Source organism: Macaca mulatta, chromosome 17, assembly GCF_049350105.2.
Source record: "Macaca mulatta isolate MMU2019108-1 chromosome 17, T2T-MMU8v2.0, whole genome shotgun sequence".
NCBI lineage: Eukaryota > Metazoa > Chordata > Mammalia > Primates > Cercopithecidae > Macaca > Macaca mulatta.
This window is the reverse complement of record NC_133422.1, coordinates 7,183,425-7,203,276: the sequence shown is the minus strand read 5'-3', so window position 1 is coordinate 7,203,276 and position 19,852 is coordinate 7,183,425. Positions and strand designations below refer to the sequence as shown.

The 19,852-nt window shown below is 38.4% G+C and overlaps 1 protein-coding gene across 21 annotated transcripts in view; it reads left to right on the top strand.

The window, feature by feature from the left end:
* Window positions 1–19,852, top strand: part of USP12 (ubiquitin specific peptidase 12) — a 173,806-nt gene that overhangs the window by 124,458 nt on the left and 29,496 nt on the right. For 17 of the 21 annotated variants that reach the window (XM_077974305.1, XM_077974297.1, XM_077974307.1 and 14 more), the window contains one exon: window positions 9,498–9,711. The exons of 2 other annotated variants lie outside the window; for them this stretch is intronic. Coding sequence is in view for 1 of the 19 variants with exons in the window: in XM_015120779.3 (XP_014976265.2) it covers window positions 9,498–9,711 (214 nt within the window). In the remaining 18 variants the exon portion in view is untranslated. Of the gene's footprint in view, window positions 1–9,497; window positions 9,712–13,888; window positions 13,972–19,852 lie in introns of all 21 variants that reach the window. 2 more of the 21 variants (XM_077974308.1, XM_077974309.1) reach the window with 1 other exon arrangement.

Sequence of the window (19,852 nt, the reverse complement as noted above, 5' to 3'; positions counted from 1 at the left end):
ACTTGTCAATCTGATTGTCCCTATTTTGTCAGAAATTTATCATAGCCAAAATTTAGTGTTAATATATAACCTAGTCCAAGTGAACTCTTGATTCTTTGAGAATGATTTACTTGACTAAGTGGTAGAAATGTACAAGTATAAATTTAGCTGTGCAAATGCCTCCATGTATCTATGGGGTATTTGACAATTTACTTCTGTCATTGTACCAGTGCTAGAGATATAAAAGTGTGAAATGTGGGGAAAGAGTACATCCCAGTTCTTATGGAGGTAATTCTAGTAATTACACATTTTTAAGACTTTAGGAAAATTTGAGAAGTTTACCTGAATGTTATCTGTTCTGAGTCACTGGGGGGTATCACAAACCTGTGCTATATAATTGTTGTGGTAGTTTATTTTATACTGTTGTACTGTACTATTAGGTGAATCCATGGCAGATGTTTTAAAATGCATATATTGATAAAATAGGTAACACAGTAAGTTATATTGAACAGATTGGTGGACTCTAAATATTAGTCCATACATGGGGCGTTTGAGATGGGTTTCTCATGGATTTGAGGAAGGCAGTTGAAGTGATGTGTGTGATTCCCTGTGCTTTGGGAATTGTCTCTGTGCACTATACATATAACCTATAACAAAGAATCATCACTCCCCTACCTTTCTCTCTGTTCAGAACAGGCTGCTCATTACTCCTCTCGCTAATTTTTTTCTGGAATTTAGCCTTATATTCTAATTTAAAAAACAGCATTTCAATTAGAATTCTTAACAATAAAATTAAGACAAGCAGGAGAGAATAAACTTACTAAGAGACCATCAAAGGACCCTTTGTCTTTATCCCCTAGAGAGATTCATTTGATGAATAGAAATAGAACTTCTGGTCTCTGTGCCTCGTTATTATATATAAAATTAACATATCTACAGGGGTCACAGCTCCAACTATTAAAGGTTGGGAAACATTGTGAATTATACTCAGAAATAAAACTGGTCAGAGTAGATGCAGCAGAGCTAGTGGAGTGGTTAATTCCATGCAGCAGGCTGGAGTGTGGTGGTGTGATCACAGCTCACTGCAGCCTTCACCTCCTGGGCTCAGGCAATCCTGCCTTAGCCTCCTGAGTAGCTGGGACCACAGGCACACACCACCATGTCTGTCAAATTTTTAAAAAAATTATTTGTAGAGATGGGATCTTGCTATATTGCCCAAGCTTTTTTTTTTTTTTTTTTTTGAATGGAGAGAAGGAAAATAACCACAAATTAAATTAGCAGAAAATTAAACAGAGTGGTTGCTCTTAGTGCTTTGATGACAACCTGTTTTCTGTTACTTTCAATTGTAGATATTTTTGTCTTGTAAGAATATTTTCACAGATGATGGCTCTTATGGCAGCTTACTCTTAGTGAGGGATAATTACCTGTCACTATAATTTGTATAATACATAGAATGAGGATTTCCTCTTAGCTTATCTCATAGATACAATGCTATTCCTGATATTATTGGAAGTAGAGAGGAGAAATACTGGTGTGACTTGAGGAGCTTTGGATGGGGAAATTTGCTGTAAAGTATCCCACTTACAAGCCAGCTGTTTACATCGTCAGCTAAATTCTTTGAAAACAAGTTTTAACTGGCTAAATCAAATTGCCTTTTTTCCTTTTATATTGTAGCTGGTTAGTACTTATTTTAGTAGAGCTGATAGAGAGTGATTTAAACCACAGTTTAGTGTATCTTTCCTACTTGTAATATAGTCTGTGCATTGTTTTTGAATAGCTTTTTTTCATTGTTTTATTGTATGGTTGTTTATTAATTTTCTAATACAGGTGGGCCTCAACACACAAGTGGGCTGGCTGCAGGAACTCCGTTTGCGAGGGTGCTGTGAAATGTGCTTTTCCTGTCTTCTGAGGTTTTAAGCTGTTTGTTTAAAAAAAAAAAGGAAATGTGCTTCCCTTCAGAATCTTTATTATACAATTATGATTCCTTTTCTAGTCTATCATATAAAAGGCTATTTAACCTGAATTGCTTCTAGTCATTAGTTGGAGCAGGGTCCATTATAGAAATAAATAAAAATGAAACTTCCCATTTTTAGGTTATAAAGTTCATTAGGGCAAGTGTCTCTTGGTTCTCTTTTCTTTTGCATTGATTTCATTCTCTTTCAGTTTCTCCCCATCTGATGGCCATAGGTTACTTGAGGTTTACATTGTTGGAGAGTCCAGAGAATATCCATATCAAACCTGGCAAAAGAGCTCCGGCCCAGGTCCTCTGGCTAGACTGTACCAAGTGTCCAGCCTTGTTTTAGGGGCCGTAAAAGCGCTTTGATTGATAACACAACAGTAATTTGCATAGAGGAGAGAAAGCAGTTCCTACAAGGAAGCATGGGGCAGTGGAGTAAGAACGTAGGGTGAGGGAGTGACATCCATTGGAGTATGAAAAGAAGACTTCTGGGTTAGGTACTCATTGTCTGGTCTACTCTGCTGGAGTAAGAAGAGTGGTGGGTAGGGGAGTGTGGAAATACAAGGTTCTAAAATAGGGTCACCTAAGCAAGAACTGGTTGGTGGAAGAGGGCATTCCCTTAGAACATCTCAGCATGTTCACAGAACAGGCACCGTCACCCAGGCCCAGCGTGGGGGACAGGGAGGAAGTTGTGCTTCTACAAAAACAGTTCCTTTTCACAGTTTATTTTTTGCTTTTTATTTATCTGGATTTGTTTGTTTGTTTGTTTTTGTTTTTGTTTTGAGAAAGGGTCTTGCTCTGTCACCCAGGCTGGAGTGCAGTGAGTGATCATGGCTCACTGCAGCTTCACCTCCCTGTCTCAAGCCATCCTCCTGCCTTTACCTCTTGAGTAGCTGGGACTACAGGTGCACACCACCATGCTCATCTAATGTTTTAAGGTTTTTGTAGAGACAGGGTCTCACTATATTGCCTGTGCTGGTGTTGAATCCCTGGTCTCAAGCGATCCTCCTGCCTCAGCCTCCCAAAGTGCTGGGATTACAGGCATGAACCACTGTGCCCAGCCTCAGTATTTAAACAAAGTAATGCTATTGACATTATGGTGGTTAAAACCAGTAGTCTCCAAATAAAGTGTGTAAGATGATCCATTGGGAATGGGAAGAAAATATTAGAATTTATGATGTTTATTTTTTATCTAAAAATGATAAGACTAAGCATTATTCTTAACATAAGGATGAGACTGGTGCCTGTACTCTATCTGTATATGATATGGTTGTATGTTACTACAAGTTCCATGATGTCAAATAGTTGATGGCATCACCCTCACTCATTTATTTCTGCTGTGGCAGATCTATTATAATTTAAATGTAGTTTTAGAGAATTACATAATTTTAGTTAAAAGGTTGTTTTAAAAGCAACTATTGGCTGGCCACAGTGGCTCATGCCTTTAATCCCAGCACTTTGGGAGGCCAAGACGAGAGGATTGCTTTGAACCCAGAAATCTGAGACCAACTTGGGCAACATAGTGAGACCCTGTCTCTAAAAAAAAAAAAAAAAAAAAAAAAAAAATGCTGGGGGCATAGTGGTGCATGCCTGAGGTCCCATTTACTCCAGAGGCTGAGGTGGGAGGATATTGAGCCTAGGAGGTTGAGGCTGCAGTGAGCCATGATCATACCACTGCCCTCCAGCCTGAGTGACAGTAAGACCCTGTCTCAAAAAAAAAAAAAAAAAAAAAAAAAATAGCTATGAAATGATGAAGGGCCAGGAACTGTTCTGAGTGTTTTACGTGATGATTCATTTAATTCTTTGAGAAATTCTAAGAGATAGGTGCTTTATTGTCCCCTTTTTGCAGATGAAGAAACTGATAAACAGAACCGTTTAGTAAATTCCCGAGGTCAGATAATGGAACCAGACTTGAACCTAGACAGTTTGGTTTCAGATACTATGTGCTTCATTACTGTGCTGGGGGGCTCTCAAGGCAAGCATTTCCTAAATGGATTCAAACTAATTTGGTAGATAGGACCACAAATTGGATACCATGATTTAAAAAGTAAGGGTAGGTAGTGAGACTCTCCTTCCCTTGTACCTACGTATCTTTACAAAGGTACCTTTTTCAGTTTTGATAGCCATTAAAACCACATATCCAAATAACTGAACATAAACCCAGGCTATCAAATTACTGCTTTAAAATCTAAAACCTTTACAAAAATATATACCCAATCTCCTTGCTCTCACTTAAAACTATATTTTTTCATGAAAATAACAGCTTGTATAATAAATAAGACAAAAATCTAAAATGTGCATTTTCTTAATTGCATTCCTTTACATTTTTAATATACATAATATAGTACATATAATTTATAAATATGTGTAAGGGATGTGCGCTCAAAATGGTCTTTGTAGTAGGTATATAAAAAGTATTTGCGGTGGGATGTTTGTTAAGGTTTGGAGAAAAAGGCATTAGAGAAAGCACGTTGAAAGCAAGAATGAGATTGTACTCACTAAGCAATCAAAAAATCAATGACCAGACCTCGAGTAGGGTGGCAACTTTTAAAATTTCCTCTCCCTGATTTAAACCTACCTTTGATCTTCAAAACCAGCTGAGATAACACAGCATAGATTTCAGCACTAAAGCATTGTTTTTTTGTTTTTTAGGAAATTGAGCATTCACAAACAAGAGTATAGAGAAGATCATCCCAGAAAACCTTTTGCGCGAAGGCTGTACTCTTGAAAGATAATTTTTAGGTCTTAGGACCTTGAATGAAAGTTAATATTAAAAATCAAGAAAATTGAAAGAAAAGTTTCAAAATTATTAATAAGATTGAAGTTAGCTTATTCTGGAGAAAGAGTAGTACTTTCAACCTTTAATTTTTCTTTAATGGGATTGAGGAAAGTAAATAGAAGAAGACTAATAGCAGGCCTCAGAGAATTGATCATAATGTTACTCTTGCTTTATATTCCAAAGATGAGCAAGTCATGTTGAACAGAAGTGTGAGCCTGACTTCCAGTAGTCTTCAGAATAGAGACTCCCTCTAGTTTTTTAGCCTATCCTATTTGCTGCTTGTATTTTTTATAGATAGGTCAATCCTCATTATCGTAATATTTCTGATATACTCCGAGATGATCTCTTTTGCTTTCATCTCCCTACTCGGTGGAAGTTGTTCAGTTCCCCTGTTGCCTATTCCAAAATATGGACATTGTCTCTTCTCTTTAGTTGATATAACTACATTTGTTGGTCATTAGCTTGATTAGATTGTGATACAAATACAGGTATTTTTAAGACAAATTATTCAGGATACTGGGTAAATTAATCTTAGTAACATTGTGGATGCTGTTTCAGGTGTACTTAACCCCTGGGTAGGGTGCACTGAAGTGTATCTATAGTTACATTTATGATCATGATACCAGTACGCTTTAATCACATACCTCTTAAGCACCTCTTTTTCTGAAACCGGTGCTTGTCTCCTACTAGCGGTGTGGATGTGAGAAGTCATTGTCCTCCCTAGGTCTCAGGTCCTCAGCTGGAGAGGGCTTGGGTCTACCAAGCCTCTTCAAAAAGTTGGTAACTCCTGTTTCAGTGGGCAGAGGGATCTTACTTGTTTAATCTCTGTGGAAAAAAAGAAACATATTCCGACAATTAGGAGATTGAACATAGCAAAGCTTTTAAAATTTTTCCCTGAAATTATTGGCTCTGCCTAGTCTCTGTCTTCCCTATGAATTTATCTGGTTAGGTCCTTTATTTGCTATGATTTTGACACATAATGACATGATGACACAATTTACCTCAAAGATTCAATGCCTCCTTTGAAAAGCTAGAGTAGGATAGGTAAATATAATGAATCACCATGAACCCATTAACCTAGCTTGAACAATTACCAATATTTTCATTCTCTTCCACTGACTTTTTTTTTTTTTCCTGGAAAAGGAAATCCTAGACATCATGTCATTTTGGCCATAAATGGGACAAGTTTAATTACATATCTCTAAGTGGCATGAACGTTTTAAAAAATATGATCATCTAATGATCACGCCTAACAAAGTCAACAATTTCTTAGTATCATCCGATGCTCTATATATTCAAGTATCTTCTTTTGTCTCAAAGATGACTTTTTTTTTTTTTTTTTGGAAACGGATTCTCACTCTGTCGCCCAGGCTGGAGTGCAGTGGTGGTGCCATCTTGACTCACTATAACCTCTGCCTCCCGCGTTCCAGCGATTCTCCTGTCTCAGCCTCCCGAGTAGCTGGGATTATAAGAGTAAAACGCCCAGCTAGTTTTTGTATTTTTAGTAGATACGGGGTTTCACCACGTTGGCCAGGCTGGTCTCGAACTCCTGACCTCAAGTAATCCACCCACCTCGGCTTCCCAAAGTTCTGGGATTACAGGCGTGAGCCACTGTGCCTGGCCAAAGATGACTTTTTATAGTTGGTTTGTAAATCAGGATCTAAGTAAACTCCAGCATTTACATTTGCAGTTTGACTGTGGTGTCTCTTGAGCCCTTTTCAGACTTTTTTCAAGTTATCCATTTGTGGAGAAACGAGGTCATCTGTCCTAGAGACTATTCACATTTCAAACTTGGCCTTTTCCTTCTTTGTGGTATTGTCTCTTTCGTTGCCTGACTGTTGACTGTCTTGTAAATTAGTAGTTACACGTAGAGACATGATTAAAGTTTAGTGGTTTTGCTTAAGGCAAGAGTACTTCATAGGAGGTAAGATATATTAAAAGACACACATTATTCAGTTGTTCACTTTCAGCGATGCTGAAATGCATGGGGGGTTAGGTCTGATCCCTCTGTTTTAAAGATCCTCATCAGCTTTTAACCTAATGCTTTGAGCATCCATTGATAATTGTTGCTTAATCTATTATTTACAACCGTTTCTTCTGATTTTATTCACTGGACTTATTTTATAAACAAAAACTTCCTTCATCAACTGTTTAGTGCCCCTGAAATATGGTTCTTACGAGAAAGGCAAGATGAATCTTTGATGTTTTCCTTTTATATGTTAGTTTGCAACTGTCAATGGAGACTCATGAAGGTTTCTTTTTTTAAAATGTCATTATGTGTATACACACACACACACACATACACATACACATATATCTTTTTTTGTGGAGAAAGTCTCATTCTGTCGCTGAAGCCCGAGGGCAGTGGCACCGTCTTGGCTCACTGCAACCTCCGCCTCCAGGTTCAAGTGAATCTACTGCCTCAGCTTCCTGAGTAGCTGGGATTACAGGTGTGCGCCACCACAACCGGCCAATTTTTGTAATTTTAGTTAGAGATGGGGTTTCACCATGTTGGCCAGGCTAGTCTCAAACTCCTGACCTCAACTGAGCCACCTACCTTGGCCTCCCAAAGTGCTGGGATTACAGGCATGAGCCATTGTGCCCAGCCTAAAATGTCATTTTAAATTTATGAATTTTTATATAGTTAGTGTGTTTTGATCCATTGCAGTAATCCTTTTGTATTAAAGCTGACACATATTTAAGATACCCCAGGCTAATCTTGCACTTCTTATCCCAGATCTTGTATCAGCCATATCTTCAAGGTGTCCGAGTTCCTTTGGATGGGAAAAGGGTGTTTAGAGAACACAATCTGGGTAAAGGAGAAACTTGTTGCTGCCACACCTTTTCAGTGGACAGAGTTTGAAAACACACACACACAAACATACATGCATACACACAGACATACACTTTCAGAGTTATAAAAAAAATAAGTTTATATTGATGTTTCCAACTTAAGTTTACAAGGCTTTTACTTTTCTGATTTTATTATAGCATCTTTTTTTCCTTTACATGAAAAATTTTGGTTCCTAAGGGTATTAACGTAATTCCTTGTTTGCTTTGTCCTGTGATATAGCTACAATAGTTTCAAAATAACAATATCAATAAATTTGTTTTTTTGTTTGTTTGTTTTTGAGACAGAGTCTTGCTTTGTCTCCCAAGCTGAAGTGCAGTGGTGCAATCTTGGCTCACTGCAACCTCTGCCTCCTGGGTTCAAGCGATTCTCATACCTCAGCCTCCCGAGTAGCTGCAATCACAGGTGTGTGTCATCATGCCTGGCTAATTTTTGTATTTTTAGTAGAGATGGGGTTTCACCATGTTGACCAAGTTGGTCTTGAGCTTCTAACCTCAAGTGATCCTCCCGCCTCGGCCTCCCTAAGTGCTGGGATTACAGGTGTGAGCCACTGCATCTGGCTAATAGATTTTTTTTGCTGTTTTTTTTTTTTTTTTAAATGGTTAGACCCTATCTCATTAGGCATGTATGGTAAACATTCTTTAAGTCACCTGAAGTAATTCTTTTCTCTGTATTTCTACCATTGAATCCATATACATTTAGGTTTTATTTTTGTTTTTAATTTTAGAAATTGCTTTTTTTTTTGAGACGGAGTCTTACTCTGTCACCCAGGCTGGAGTGCAGTGGCACATGGTCTCTGCTCACTGCAAGCTCCGCCTCCTGGGTTCACACTATTCTCCTGCCTCAGCCTACTGAGTAGCTGGGACTACAGGCACCCACCACCACACCCAGCTGATTTTTTATATTTTTTTTTAGTAGAGATGGGGTTTCACCGTGTTAGCCAGGATGGTCTCGATCTCCTGACCTTGTAATCCACCTGCCTCGGCCTCCCAAAGTGCTAGGATTACAGGTGTGAGAAATTTCTTTATTTTAGAAAGATGGAGGTAAAAAGTAAATGTTTTATAACCACTTACTTTCAGAGAATTCTCATTTTCATCCATCTCTCCATTTTTCCTCTTCTATAAATAACCATTTTTATTAGCTTTTTGTTTATCCTTCCTCATTTTTTTAAAAAAAATATAAACAATGGTCTGTGGACATACTTTTGATATCACCCAACCTTAAACATTTTTTCTCTACCTAGCCTTTTTAACTTAATACTGTATATACTTGATCTCAGCCCATAGTAGAAATATGAGAATTGTCCTCATTCCTTTTTTATAGTTTCATAGTGCTCCCCAAATCTTCATGACTGACTTTTAGGTATTTTATTAGCTAGATTTTAGAGCCAGTGTTGAATGAATGGAAGGGAAAAAGGAGGCAATACATATTTATCAAACTGTGTGTCATTTACTTTATAAAGTAGGGTTATTTCCCTGCCCCCCAGTTACTAGAGTGGAGAGAAGTAGAGTTCAGTAAGATGTAGTGACATACTCCCAATGACATGACTGGTAAGAGAGAAATTCATAATTAAGAATTTGATGTCTTTCCAATGCATCATGAATACTGTGACTTGGCATTTCAGTGATTGTTAGACTGTCATACTGGTGACTTTTTCATGTAACATTTCAGGGGATCTGGTTTTTTTATTTTTTGTTTTTAAGTATTTTAATTTGGTTGTACCTAAGAACCTGATAGAAAACTTTACTTTTGTGATTTCTAAAGAATTTTTGAGAGTTGTATTTTAAAATGTATAATATAATGCAGTCAGTATTATAGTAACAGTAGTAACCACTTGTCATCTCTTTCTGTTCTCTCAACCATACACCGGGAATTTCTCTCTTGAAAATGTGTTTCCCTAAATTTAACAAAACTTTTTTTTTCTGTTGCAGTTTGGGAATACCTGCTACTGCAATTCAGTTCTTCAAGCACTTTATTTTTGTCGTCCATTTCGGGAAAAAGTTCTTGCATATAAGAGTCAACCTAGGAAAAAGGAGAGCCTTCTTACATGCTTAGCAGATCTCTTCCATAGCATAGCCACGCAGAAGAAAAAGGTTGGAGTAATACCCCCTAAGAAGTTCATCACAAGATTACGGAAAGAAAATGGTAACTCTACTTTCCACTGTATTAATGACATACTAGGAAGGTTAAATATAGTGTGCCATAATTCCAGCACTTACTGAGCATCATCTGTATGCCTGATAACATGTTAGCTGTTGAAGAAACAAAGATGACACTCCGTTCTTCAAGGAGGCACTCGTTTAGTGAAGAAGATAGTCTCACAATAAATTAATACAAGATACAATTAATGTTTGCATTGCATTATACAGAGATAAAATTATGTGTGGCAGCAAATGAGAAATCACAGTTTCTCTTTTTGCTTGCTTGGCTTTTCTGTCAAGAATGAAGCGTATTTTTTTTTTTTTGCATGCTTATGCATTTGTTGTTTTCATAATGCTTTCGTGTGTGTTAACTCATTGGATCCTTGCAGTAGCCTTAGATAGAGAGCATGTCATTTCCCCCATTTTAGCTGTGAAAAAATCAAAAGCTAAAAAAGGCTTGCCAGGAGCCACACTCCGGGGAAAGAGCTAGAAAAGACCTTTTGGCTTCGGGTAGATAAGTTTTAATCCCCCATCCCTTTTTAAAAATAGTTACTGAGTAAGCCCCACCCCGCTTTGCTCTTTTGAAATATTGTTCATTTAATTTTCACATGCCAATAAGTTAGACTTTATCACCCTATGAGATAACTGAGGCTCAGAGAGGTTAATTTGTCCAAGGTCCCACAGAGTTAGTAAGTGGTGGAGCTGGCATACAAACTTACTTCTCCCTGATACGTAAGCCCAGGGTTCTATCTAATGTGGGACGCTGCCTCAAAAATGCAAATGGAATTTAGATAACATGTAGAATTCTGGCTTTTATTTAATGTAGGCATTTTAATCATTGTAGAAACAAAATTGAATGGCATTTTTAGTTGATTTGTTACCTATTAAATAGATGCTCACAAGCAGGATTTGAGAAGTCTTTAAGATTGATTATTAAATACCCTAATGTGTAATCCTGCCCTTAAATTAGTCAGTTGACACTGTACACAGTGAATTGAGGTAAGCCTGGATCATATATACTTCCCTGAAATATGAGATGACCCAGAAACAGGCTATAGGCTATTATTCTTGAATTTGATACATTTGTTGAAGATTTGTTCATTTTCCCCACATACACGTGTAGAATAATTGATTAATTGCTCACAAAAATACATTTGTTTCCCCTAATGAAAGCTAAACATATATACCTTATTAGATTACAGATCTGTTTATCTTGTTTTTTTAGAAAATCAAATATAACCTTAATGCTCAAATGTGGATTGAGCAATTAAGTCTTCTCAGTCTTTTTGTGTGTGTCTATATGAAACTTTAAAAGTTTCGTCCTTGTGGAAAATTTATGTACTTGGTGATTGACCATGGCAGCCTTTCTCAGTGACTTTATTCGTATTTTAAAAATGTTCAGTGCCTGGACATGGTGGCTCACACCTGTAATCCCAGCACTTTGGGAGGCCAAGGTAGGAGGATTGCTTGAGCCCAAGAGTTGGAGACTAGCCTTGGCAGCAAAGCAAGACCTTGTCTCACAAAAAATTTTAAAAATTAATCGAATGTGGTGGTGCACATCTGTAGTCCCAGCTACTTGGAAGGCTGAGGTGGGAGGATTGCTTGAGCCCAGGAGGGTGAAGCTGCAGTGAGCCCTGATTGCTCCACTCTCCAGCTTGGGTAACAGAGCAAGATCCTGTCTCTAAAAAAAAAAAAAAAAAAAAAAAAATCAGAAGTATGCAGCTCATACAGAATATACATTATTTCCCTTTTCATTTAATAGTACATTTCTCTTGGCCTTGTTAACCTATCACATGTGCTCTTTATACAGTGATTTTATTTTAGTTAGGTTGACCCTCATGCTGAATAGAGGTAAAATACAGTTACATACTTATGGCTTTATATGTTTGTTTGTCAAACCTGGGGTATTTTTATGGTGTTTGTTATTTTTTCCAAATGGGCTTTTTTCTTTTCCTTCTCTCTCTCTCTTTTTTTTTTTTTTTTTTTTGGTAGCACGGGGTCTCATTATGTTGCCCAGACTGGTCTTGAACTCCTGGCCTCAAATGACCCTCCCACCTCAGCCTCCCAAAGTGTTGGATTACAGGCATGAGCCACTGTGTCTGGCCTTATTATTATTATTATTATTTATTATTGTTTTTAATAGTTCAGTAGTTACTAATTTTTTTTCATATTTAGGCAGATTAAATTGGTAACACAATAGAGTTCTTAAATACTTCTTTGAAAGAGACTGATTCTAGAATATTTATTCTAAGCCCATCTTCTCTTAAGTTTTGCTTCATTTTTCTAAACTTCAGAAATAATGCTTAATAGAAAAGCCATTTTTTTTGATAGAAAAGCATTTTTATTATTTGGTGTTACTGACATTTGCAAATATGTTTTGAAATATATTTTTGGCTTTTGAATTTTCCCTTGAGAATTGTGTAGAGAAGAATACACAAATCAAAGAGGATTTAATATATTATTCATTGCATATCTTTGCTTCTGAGATTTTGTTTTAAATCTTTGGAAAGTATGTTACTCATTTCAGTATTTCCACTAATTTTCACTGGTGGATGGTTCTTAATTAATTTCCTGCCATACTATGTTAAAAACTTTTATTCTCGATAGATATTAGCCCCATATTGTTTTAACCACCATTGCTTTATGTTACTAATCTTTTTGGTGTCTCTGGAAAGAACTGATTTTAATTTCTATTTATTAATGAATTTTTGTAACTCATGTTACCTAATCATAGCGTAAGAGGACAGTTGCACAGTGCTCCTGCATAGAGTACAGGAATACTGGCTTCCATGCATGTTACCTGCTGATGGGATGGATGCTAGCTGAGTGTTTGAGTAGACTAATTATGATAGATATATTTCCTATTGTGTGCCAGACACTGTCTAGGAACTGATGATACAGAAATATGCCTTCAGGTACCTGACACCCTCGTGGGGAACCAGACAGCCATCAGTTGTGTGATGTAATGTGTCACTGTCACGAAAGAAAGAAGACTGGGAGAGGGGACAGAGGATGAGGGAGTTCCTAGTTCATATGTCAGTCGTTGGGGAATGTCTCTGATTAGGTAATGTTAGATCAGAAATTTGAAGACATCATTTGAAGATCTGAGGCAAAAATGTTACTGTCAGTAAGAAGAAAGTGCAGGTTGCCTGAGTGCTTGAAGGATGGCAAGAAAATTAGCATGGCAAGAGTGGAATAAGATGAAGATAAAGTCAGAAGAACAGGGGCCTAAAGCTTGGGTTTTCTTTGGAAAGCCGTGGGAAGCCATGAGAGGGTTCTGAGCAGGTGGATGGTGCGTTCTGATTTGCTTGAGAAGACCCTCTGGCTGCTGGGTGGGCATGGGCAGCATGAGAGTAGAGACGGGAGACCAGCCTGGAGGCTGTTGCAGTACCCAGGTAGGAAATGGAGTCATCTCTTTACAGGTACTGCTTGTGGGTGATCTATTATTTTGGAAGAAATACATCATAGGTTGGTGATCTGATTGTGTTAGCTAGAGTTAACCCTCACCTGGCCTGTTTGGGATCGTTTCAGGTGGGCCTGAGGGCCACATCAGCTGGCATCTGTAGCTTTGTGCTCTGCTTCCTGAATCTGAGCAATGTCAGTCATTTAAGTTATTGTTTGGGGGCAGATCTACTTTTCTGTCATCATCTTAGCTGTTTCAGTCCCTATTGTCCATCCATCCATCCATTCATTCATTCATTAAAAAATGGGAAAGACATCCCATTATGTGGCAGGCACTGTTGTCAGTCCTAGGGATACAGCAGGGAATGAGCTAGAAAGGGTCCCTGTTCTTAAGGAACCTGCATGGACATAGCAGCTTTTCATGTGCCGTGGAGAGATACAAAAACAGATAAATTTAAGTCTTGGTCTCCCTCAAGTGACGAAATTTTAGTTGTTCACAAATAATACCTATTAAATATATTGGAGTAAATAATTTCTTATGTTTATTTCAAGCAATTCTTTTTCTCCAAAAGAGCATAGATGGTATTTTGTGTAATGAGAGCTCATAGCTATTTCTGAATTGTGAGGAGAACATAACCGATTTTTAAGCAGTGTTTTTCTTTTCTTTTCTTTTCTTTTTTTTTTTTTTTTTTTGCATTATTGTTGCAGCTATATCAGGACTATAGTAGTTTATAATCATACATTTATTTAATAATGAAATTGTCTGTCTCTCCCACTAGACTGTCAGTTCCATGACGGAGGGAACCCATTTGTTTTTGCACACCATTGTATTCCCAGCACATATTCCAGTTCCTGGCACATAGTAGGTGCTTACTAAATATTTATTGAATGAGTGAATGAATGAATGAAATTGTTTAACTTCCAAAGCAAGTTTGAAGTCCACCTTTCCCATTATGCTACTTAGCAAAGAAGAAAGCAAACCATAAGAAAACCAGGGTTTTACAAATTAAATACAATAGAGTTCACAGGGATTGTCCTGAGGTCCTTTATCAGTGTTAATTTGATGTTTATGCAGTCCTGGTTGATGTTTTTATTTTTTTTATTTTTTATTTTATTTTTTTTTTTTGAGGCGGAGTCTCCCTCTGTCGCCCAGGCTGGAGTGCAGTGGCCGGATCTCAGCTCACTGCAAGCTCCGCCTCCCAGGTTTACGACATTCTCCTGCCTCAGCCTCCCGAGTAGCTGGGACTACAGGCGCCCGCCACCTCACCCGGCTAGATTTTTGTATTTTTTAGTAGAGACGGGGTTTCACCGTGTTAGCCAGGATGGTCTTGATCTCCTGACCTCGTGATCCGCCCGTCTCGGCCTCCCAAAGTGCTGGGATTACAGGCTTGAGCCACCGCGCCCGGCGGTTGATGTTTTTAAAACTATAGTGGCTGCTTTCAGGTACAGCAGAATTCTGGCATATTCAGTATACTCTAAGGAAAATGGACTATAAATAATTTTAGAAATATTTCAACAAAAGTTTAAAGATTATTTTTTTGTTTCCTTTGCATCTCATTTCCAGAGCATTCATGTCGTTTGAGGTATTTTTGTGAATATGAAATCGTTGCTCTGTGTTAAAAGAGCATCCAAAAAAAGATGTAAATTTTTAAAAAGCAAAAACATTTGCACATTTTTGCTTAAAAGGTAATTATTTTGAAAAACATGTATATGCTAAATAATTTTTTTCAACAGGGAAATTAACGGGAAAATTAGGCTACTTCAGATTGTGGCATCAAGCCAATAAAATCTTTTTACTAGTTCTCCCTGATGATTCTTCTTTTTAGATTCCTCTGGGACTTTTCCGGTTGGTTTCCAACTTTTCTTAAGCCCCTCAACTCAGCTTTAGCACAATTACCTTCCACTGCTTGTCTCAGTAGACCTGTTTGAGGTGGGTGGTTCCAGATTAGTGACCTGGAAATGGGTGGGTGAGTGAGAGAAAGGTTCTTGAATTGTAAGGGATTGAGGTACATGCACGTCAGGAAGCTGCCTAGACACTGACATGTCAAGGTTGGTGCAGGAGGCGGAGCGGAAAGAGAAACCGTGAATCAGGCTGTCAGTGGATGAGGAGGAGGTTGGGAGATGGCCTCAGAGAGAGGAGGGTTGAGGGTCATAGTATGGCTGGATCTTGGGCACTTTTGTGATTGAGAGCAAGTAGCAGTCGGAAACTAGAAAATGCCAAAGGTTGCTAAGGCAAGGGAGTTTGTTTAGAACAGAATGCAGGACCTAGAAGGAGCAACTTAGAAAGGGTTGGGAACAAATGAAATCCCTTATTTCCATTTGGAAATAAGGTACAATAAGCAAATGAGAGTAGCAGAGGATAGGAGATTGAGGTTGAGAGGGGAAGTGTTTATTACTTTCAGGGATGGAGGATTACTGCATTGAGGGGCAAGGTTAGATAATTTACTTCAGTTAGCTCAGTGGTGGTCTAGACTTTTCCAATTGGTGAAACCGTGTGAGGTTCTGTGCACGACTTGGCCCAGCCTTGGAGGGATGGAGTGGACTGCTGAGAAGATTTTTTGAGTTTCAGGCTCAGCGTTGGGAGAGGTTGCATAGGCTTCTGCTCTGAGCAGGGTGAAGGGAATGGCGTCCCAGTGCTTTAGATCTACTGTCTCTTACGGACAAAAACCCACACAATGTACCAAATTCAAGATTAGTTGTTAAGTCCACGTAGGCCACTACGGAGCACTTAGAACTCATGACTTTTATTGCTCTTAAGCATAACATGGGAATTTTGCTAAAGGCTGATGGGTCCCTCAGGCTAAACTTACAGCAGAGAAGTGAACTGTGGCTTAGTTGGGCTTCAGTTGCATTCTTAGTATTATTGTACTTTATTTGAGACCCAAATTTGTGGAATGGATTTGGATATATGAAAATAACTAAATAATGAACATGAAAAAATTATTGTGAATTTTACCATGTAATGCAAGAGATGTCAGGGAAAATTCCTAGGGAGAAAGATTCAGGGTCTATAAATTAAACTTGTCTATTTGCAGTGTGAAACTGAAGGAAAGGAGACTCAGTGGGTTAAGTGAAGGGAGCTGACTTGAACTAGGTAGATTTAAATGGAAATGGAACAGACTAGACATGCAGGAAATGAACTTTTAAAATTGAAAGGGTTTGGAAAGTAATTGTATATGAAGAGTATGCAACAGACAGGGAGATTGCTTGAGCCTAGGAGTTCGAGATCAGCCTGGACAACATAGCGAGACCCCCACCTCTTAAAAAAAATGTGTAACAGGCAGGGACAGGGAGCGAGGAAGTGGACTTTTTGCATGGAAAGCTCCATTTTATTTTTAAGCATACAAATAATACATGCATACATTCTTTTTTTTTTTTTTTTTTGAGACAGAGTCTTGCTCTGTCGCCCAGGCTGGGGTGCAGTGGCCGGATCTCAGCTCACTGCAAGCTCCACCTCCCGGGTTTACGCCATTCTCCTGCCTCAGCCTCCTGAGTAGCTGGGACTACAGGCACCCGCCACCTCGCCCGGCTAGTTTTTTGTATTTTTTAGTAGAGATGGGGTTTCACCGTGTTAGCCAGGATGGTCTCGATCTCCTGACCTCGTGATCCACCCGTCTCGGCCTCCCAAAGTGCTGGGATTACAGGCTTGAGCCACCGCGCCCGGCCATCATACATTCTTATAATAAAATTTCAGTACCAAACAAACCTAGAAGTTTCCCTGAGTACTCTGCTTCCTCCCCAGCTTCTCAGTCTCATGTTCCTTTGAAATACCCTGATCCTACCAAATCCTTTTCTATGTGTTTAAATACATATGTCCAAATAGGAAGCCACAGTTACATTTTTATGGGGACTTACAGTGGTTGTTTCCTTTTCTTTTTTTTTTTTTTTTTTTTTTTGCGAGACAGAGTCTCGCTCTGTCGCCTAGGCTGGAGTGCAGTGGCGCGATCTCAGCTCACTGCAACCTCCACCTCCCAGGTTCAAGTGATTTTTGTGCCTAAGCTTCCTGAGTAGCTGGGATTATAGGTGCTTACCACCATGCCTGGCTACTTTTTGTATTTTTAGTAGAGATGAGGTTTCACCATGTTGGCCAGGCTGGTCTCGAACTCCTGACCTCAAGTGATCTACCCGCTTCAGACTTTCAAAGTGCTGGGATTGCAGACGTGAGCCACTGCGCCCAGCCGGTGGTTTGTTTTTGGTGAGTGGGATCCACATGTGTTTAGCATCCTTGTTTCGCTTTCTGTCTTGGAAGTTTTGCCATGTTAATTCATATGGAACTGCTTCCATTTTAACCGTTGCCCAGCATTCCCTAACAAAATTATAGCATAATTTAAATAAATCATTCTCCTGTTGATAAACATTTAGGATATTTTCAGACTTCTGTTATAAATAAGCAGCCGTATTTATGCTTGTTTCGGTACATGCACAGATACTTACCTGGCATCGACACCTGGGAGAACGAGGTTGTATTATTTTAAATGTGTTACCAAAATTGCCTTTACAACACGCCATGCCAGTTTATGCTCCCAGCAGCAACAGTTGAGAATGTCCATTTCTCCATACTCAAGCTAACACTGGATGGACACTAAGTCAGTTTTTATTGTGCCAAAGTGATGGGCAAAATGATATTTTGTCATTGTTTTAATTGTTATTTCCCAGTCCCTTGTCATATATTATATAGGCATTTATATTTCTACTCTGAATTGGCTATTATTTTCCTTTGCCTATTTTTTAAATTGGTTTTTTCTTTTCTTGTTTTGTAAAGGGTTTTTTTTTTTTTAATATTCTGTATATTAAGCCTTTACATAGTCTGGATATTAATATGCAAATAATTCTCCTTGTTTGTCACTTGTCTTTATTTATGTTGACTTTGCCATACAGAAGTTCATAATTTTTACGTAGTCAGTCTTTGATGTGTTTTGTATTTTATTCAGTAGCAACAACAATGTAGGTTGAGCATCCGTAATCCAGAAATCTGAAACTTTTTGAGCTGCAGGATGCCACATGGGTGGCTGAGGTAGTAACAACTTTACTTTCTCATAGTTCAGTGTACACAAATTTAGTTCCCTGCACAAAGTTTTTAAAAATACTATATAAAGTTGCACTCCATCGGGGGCAACAAGAGTGAAACTCCGTTTCAAAAAAAAAAAAAAAAGTACTATATAAAGTTACCTCCAGACTATAAGGTGTATATGAAACAAATGAATTTCATGTTTAGACTTGAATCCCATCCCCAAAATATATCATTATGTGTATGCAAATGTTTTCAAATTTGAAGCAGTCTAAAGTCCCAACCACTGCTGCTCCCAAGCATTTTGGATAAAGGATACTCAACCTGTAGTGATACTGCCAATATTGTTACTGTGGTGGTTGTTGAACAGAATACAAAACCTATTGTTGTATTCTAAGCCCTTCTAATCTTTCTACCAGCCTTGTGAGGTGTAGGTACTGCTGTGAGCCCCATTTTTCAGATGAGGAATTATGGCACAGGGAGGTTGAATAAGTTGCCTATGCCACACGTGCAGTTAGAGGTAGAACCATAGCACCAACCCAGACAGCCTTGCTCTAGCAGCTGTGTCCCCCACCCCCATAAATAGCTTCACTCGTTCCCTTTCTGTTTTTACAATAACTTTGCAAAGAATGGTATTCTGGATTTTTTGTTGTTGTTGTGTTGTTTTGTTTTGTTTTGAGACGGAGTTTTGCTCTTGTTGCCCAGGCTGGAGTGCAGTGGCGCAGTCTCGGCTCACTGCAACCTCCACCTCCCAGGTTCAAGAGATTCTTCTGCCTCAGCCTTCCAAGTAGATGGGATTACAGGCATGCGCCACCACGCCCAGTGAATTTTTTGTGTTTAGTAGAGACCATGTTGCTCAGGCTGGTCTCAAACTCTTTACCTCAGGTGATCACCTGCCTTGGCCTCCCAAAGTGCTGGGATTACAGGCATGAGCCAGTGAGCTCAGCCTGCTTTTTTTTTTTTTTTTTTTTTAATTTACCATGGGATTGAACATTTTCTCATGTTTCTTAGTCTTTTGATTGTTTTTTTCTTATCAATCAATTGCAAGTCTGTTGCCCACTTTGGTTTTCTTTTATATGAGATTTGCTTTTATATGTTGAAAATGTTAATAATTTCCAGATTTCACTTTTTTTTAACTTTTTAAAAGATTTCTAATACATAGAACTTAATTTTATATAGTCATATCTGTATCTCTTCTAAAATGTAGTTGTTAATTCCTTTTATCTTAGACTTTCCCTAAATTTTTTTCTAAATTTGTATGCATTCATTTTTAAAATGTAAAATTACCTATTTTAAAATGTAAAATTACTCTTCTGGAATTTATTAAATGTACATTGAGAATCTAAAAATAAAATGTCCTAAATAGATAGGTTTTCTCAATGCATTTTGTTGACCAATTCATGTATGTGGGCTCACACTGGGCATTACTTTGTGTGTGGCATGGTGGAGTCAGGCTGCCCAGTTTGAATCCTGGCTCTGCCATTTCTTGGCAGTGTGACTGTACCCTCTCTGGTCCCATTTTCATGTTTAAAAATAAAGTTAGTAACAGTATTACATGGTTGTTGGGGATCCAATGAGATACTGCCTCTGAAGTCCTTACTTCTGGGCCACTGCGCTCCAGCCTGGGTGTAGCCATTTTCAGGCTTTATCTTTACAAAGTGCCCAGCAAGTGGGTGTTGGACTTACTGTTCTTGGTAGAGTGGTGTATTGCCAAGCACAGGGTAAAGTGCACTTG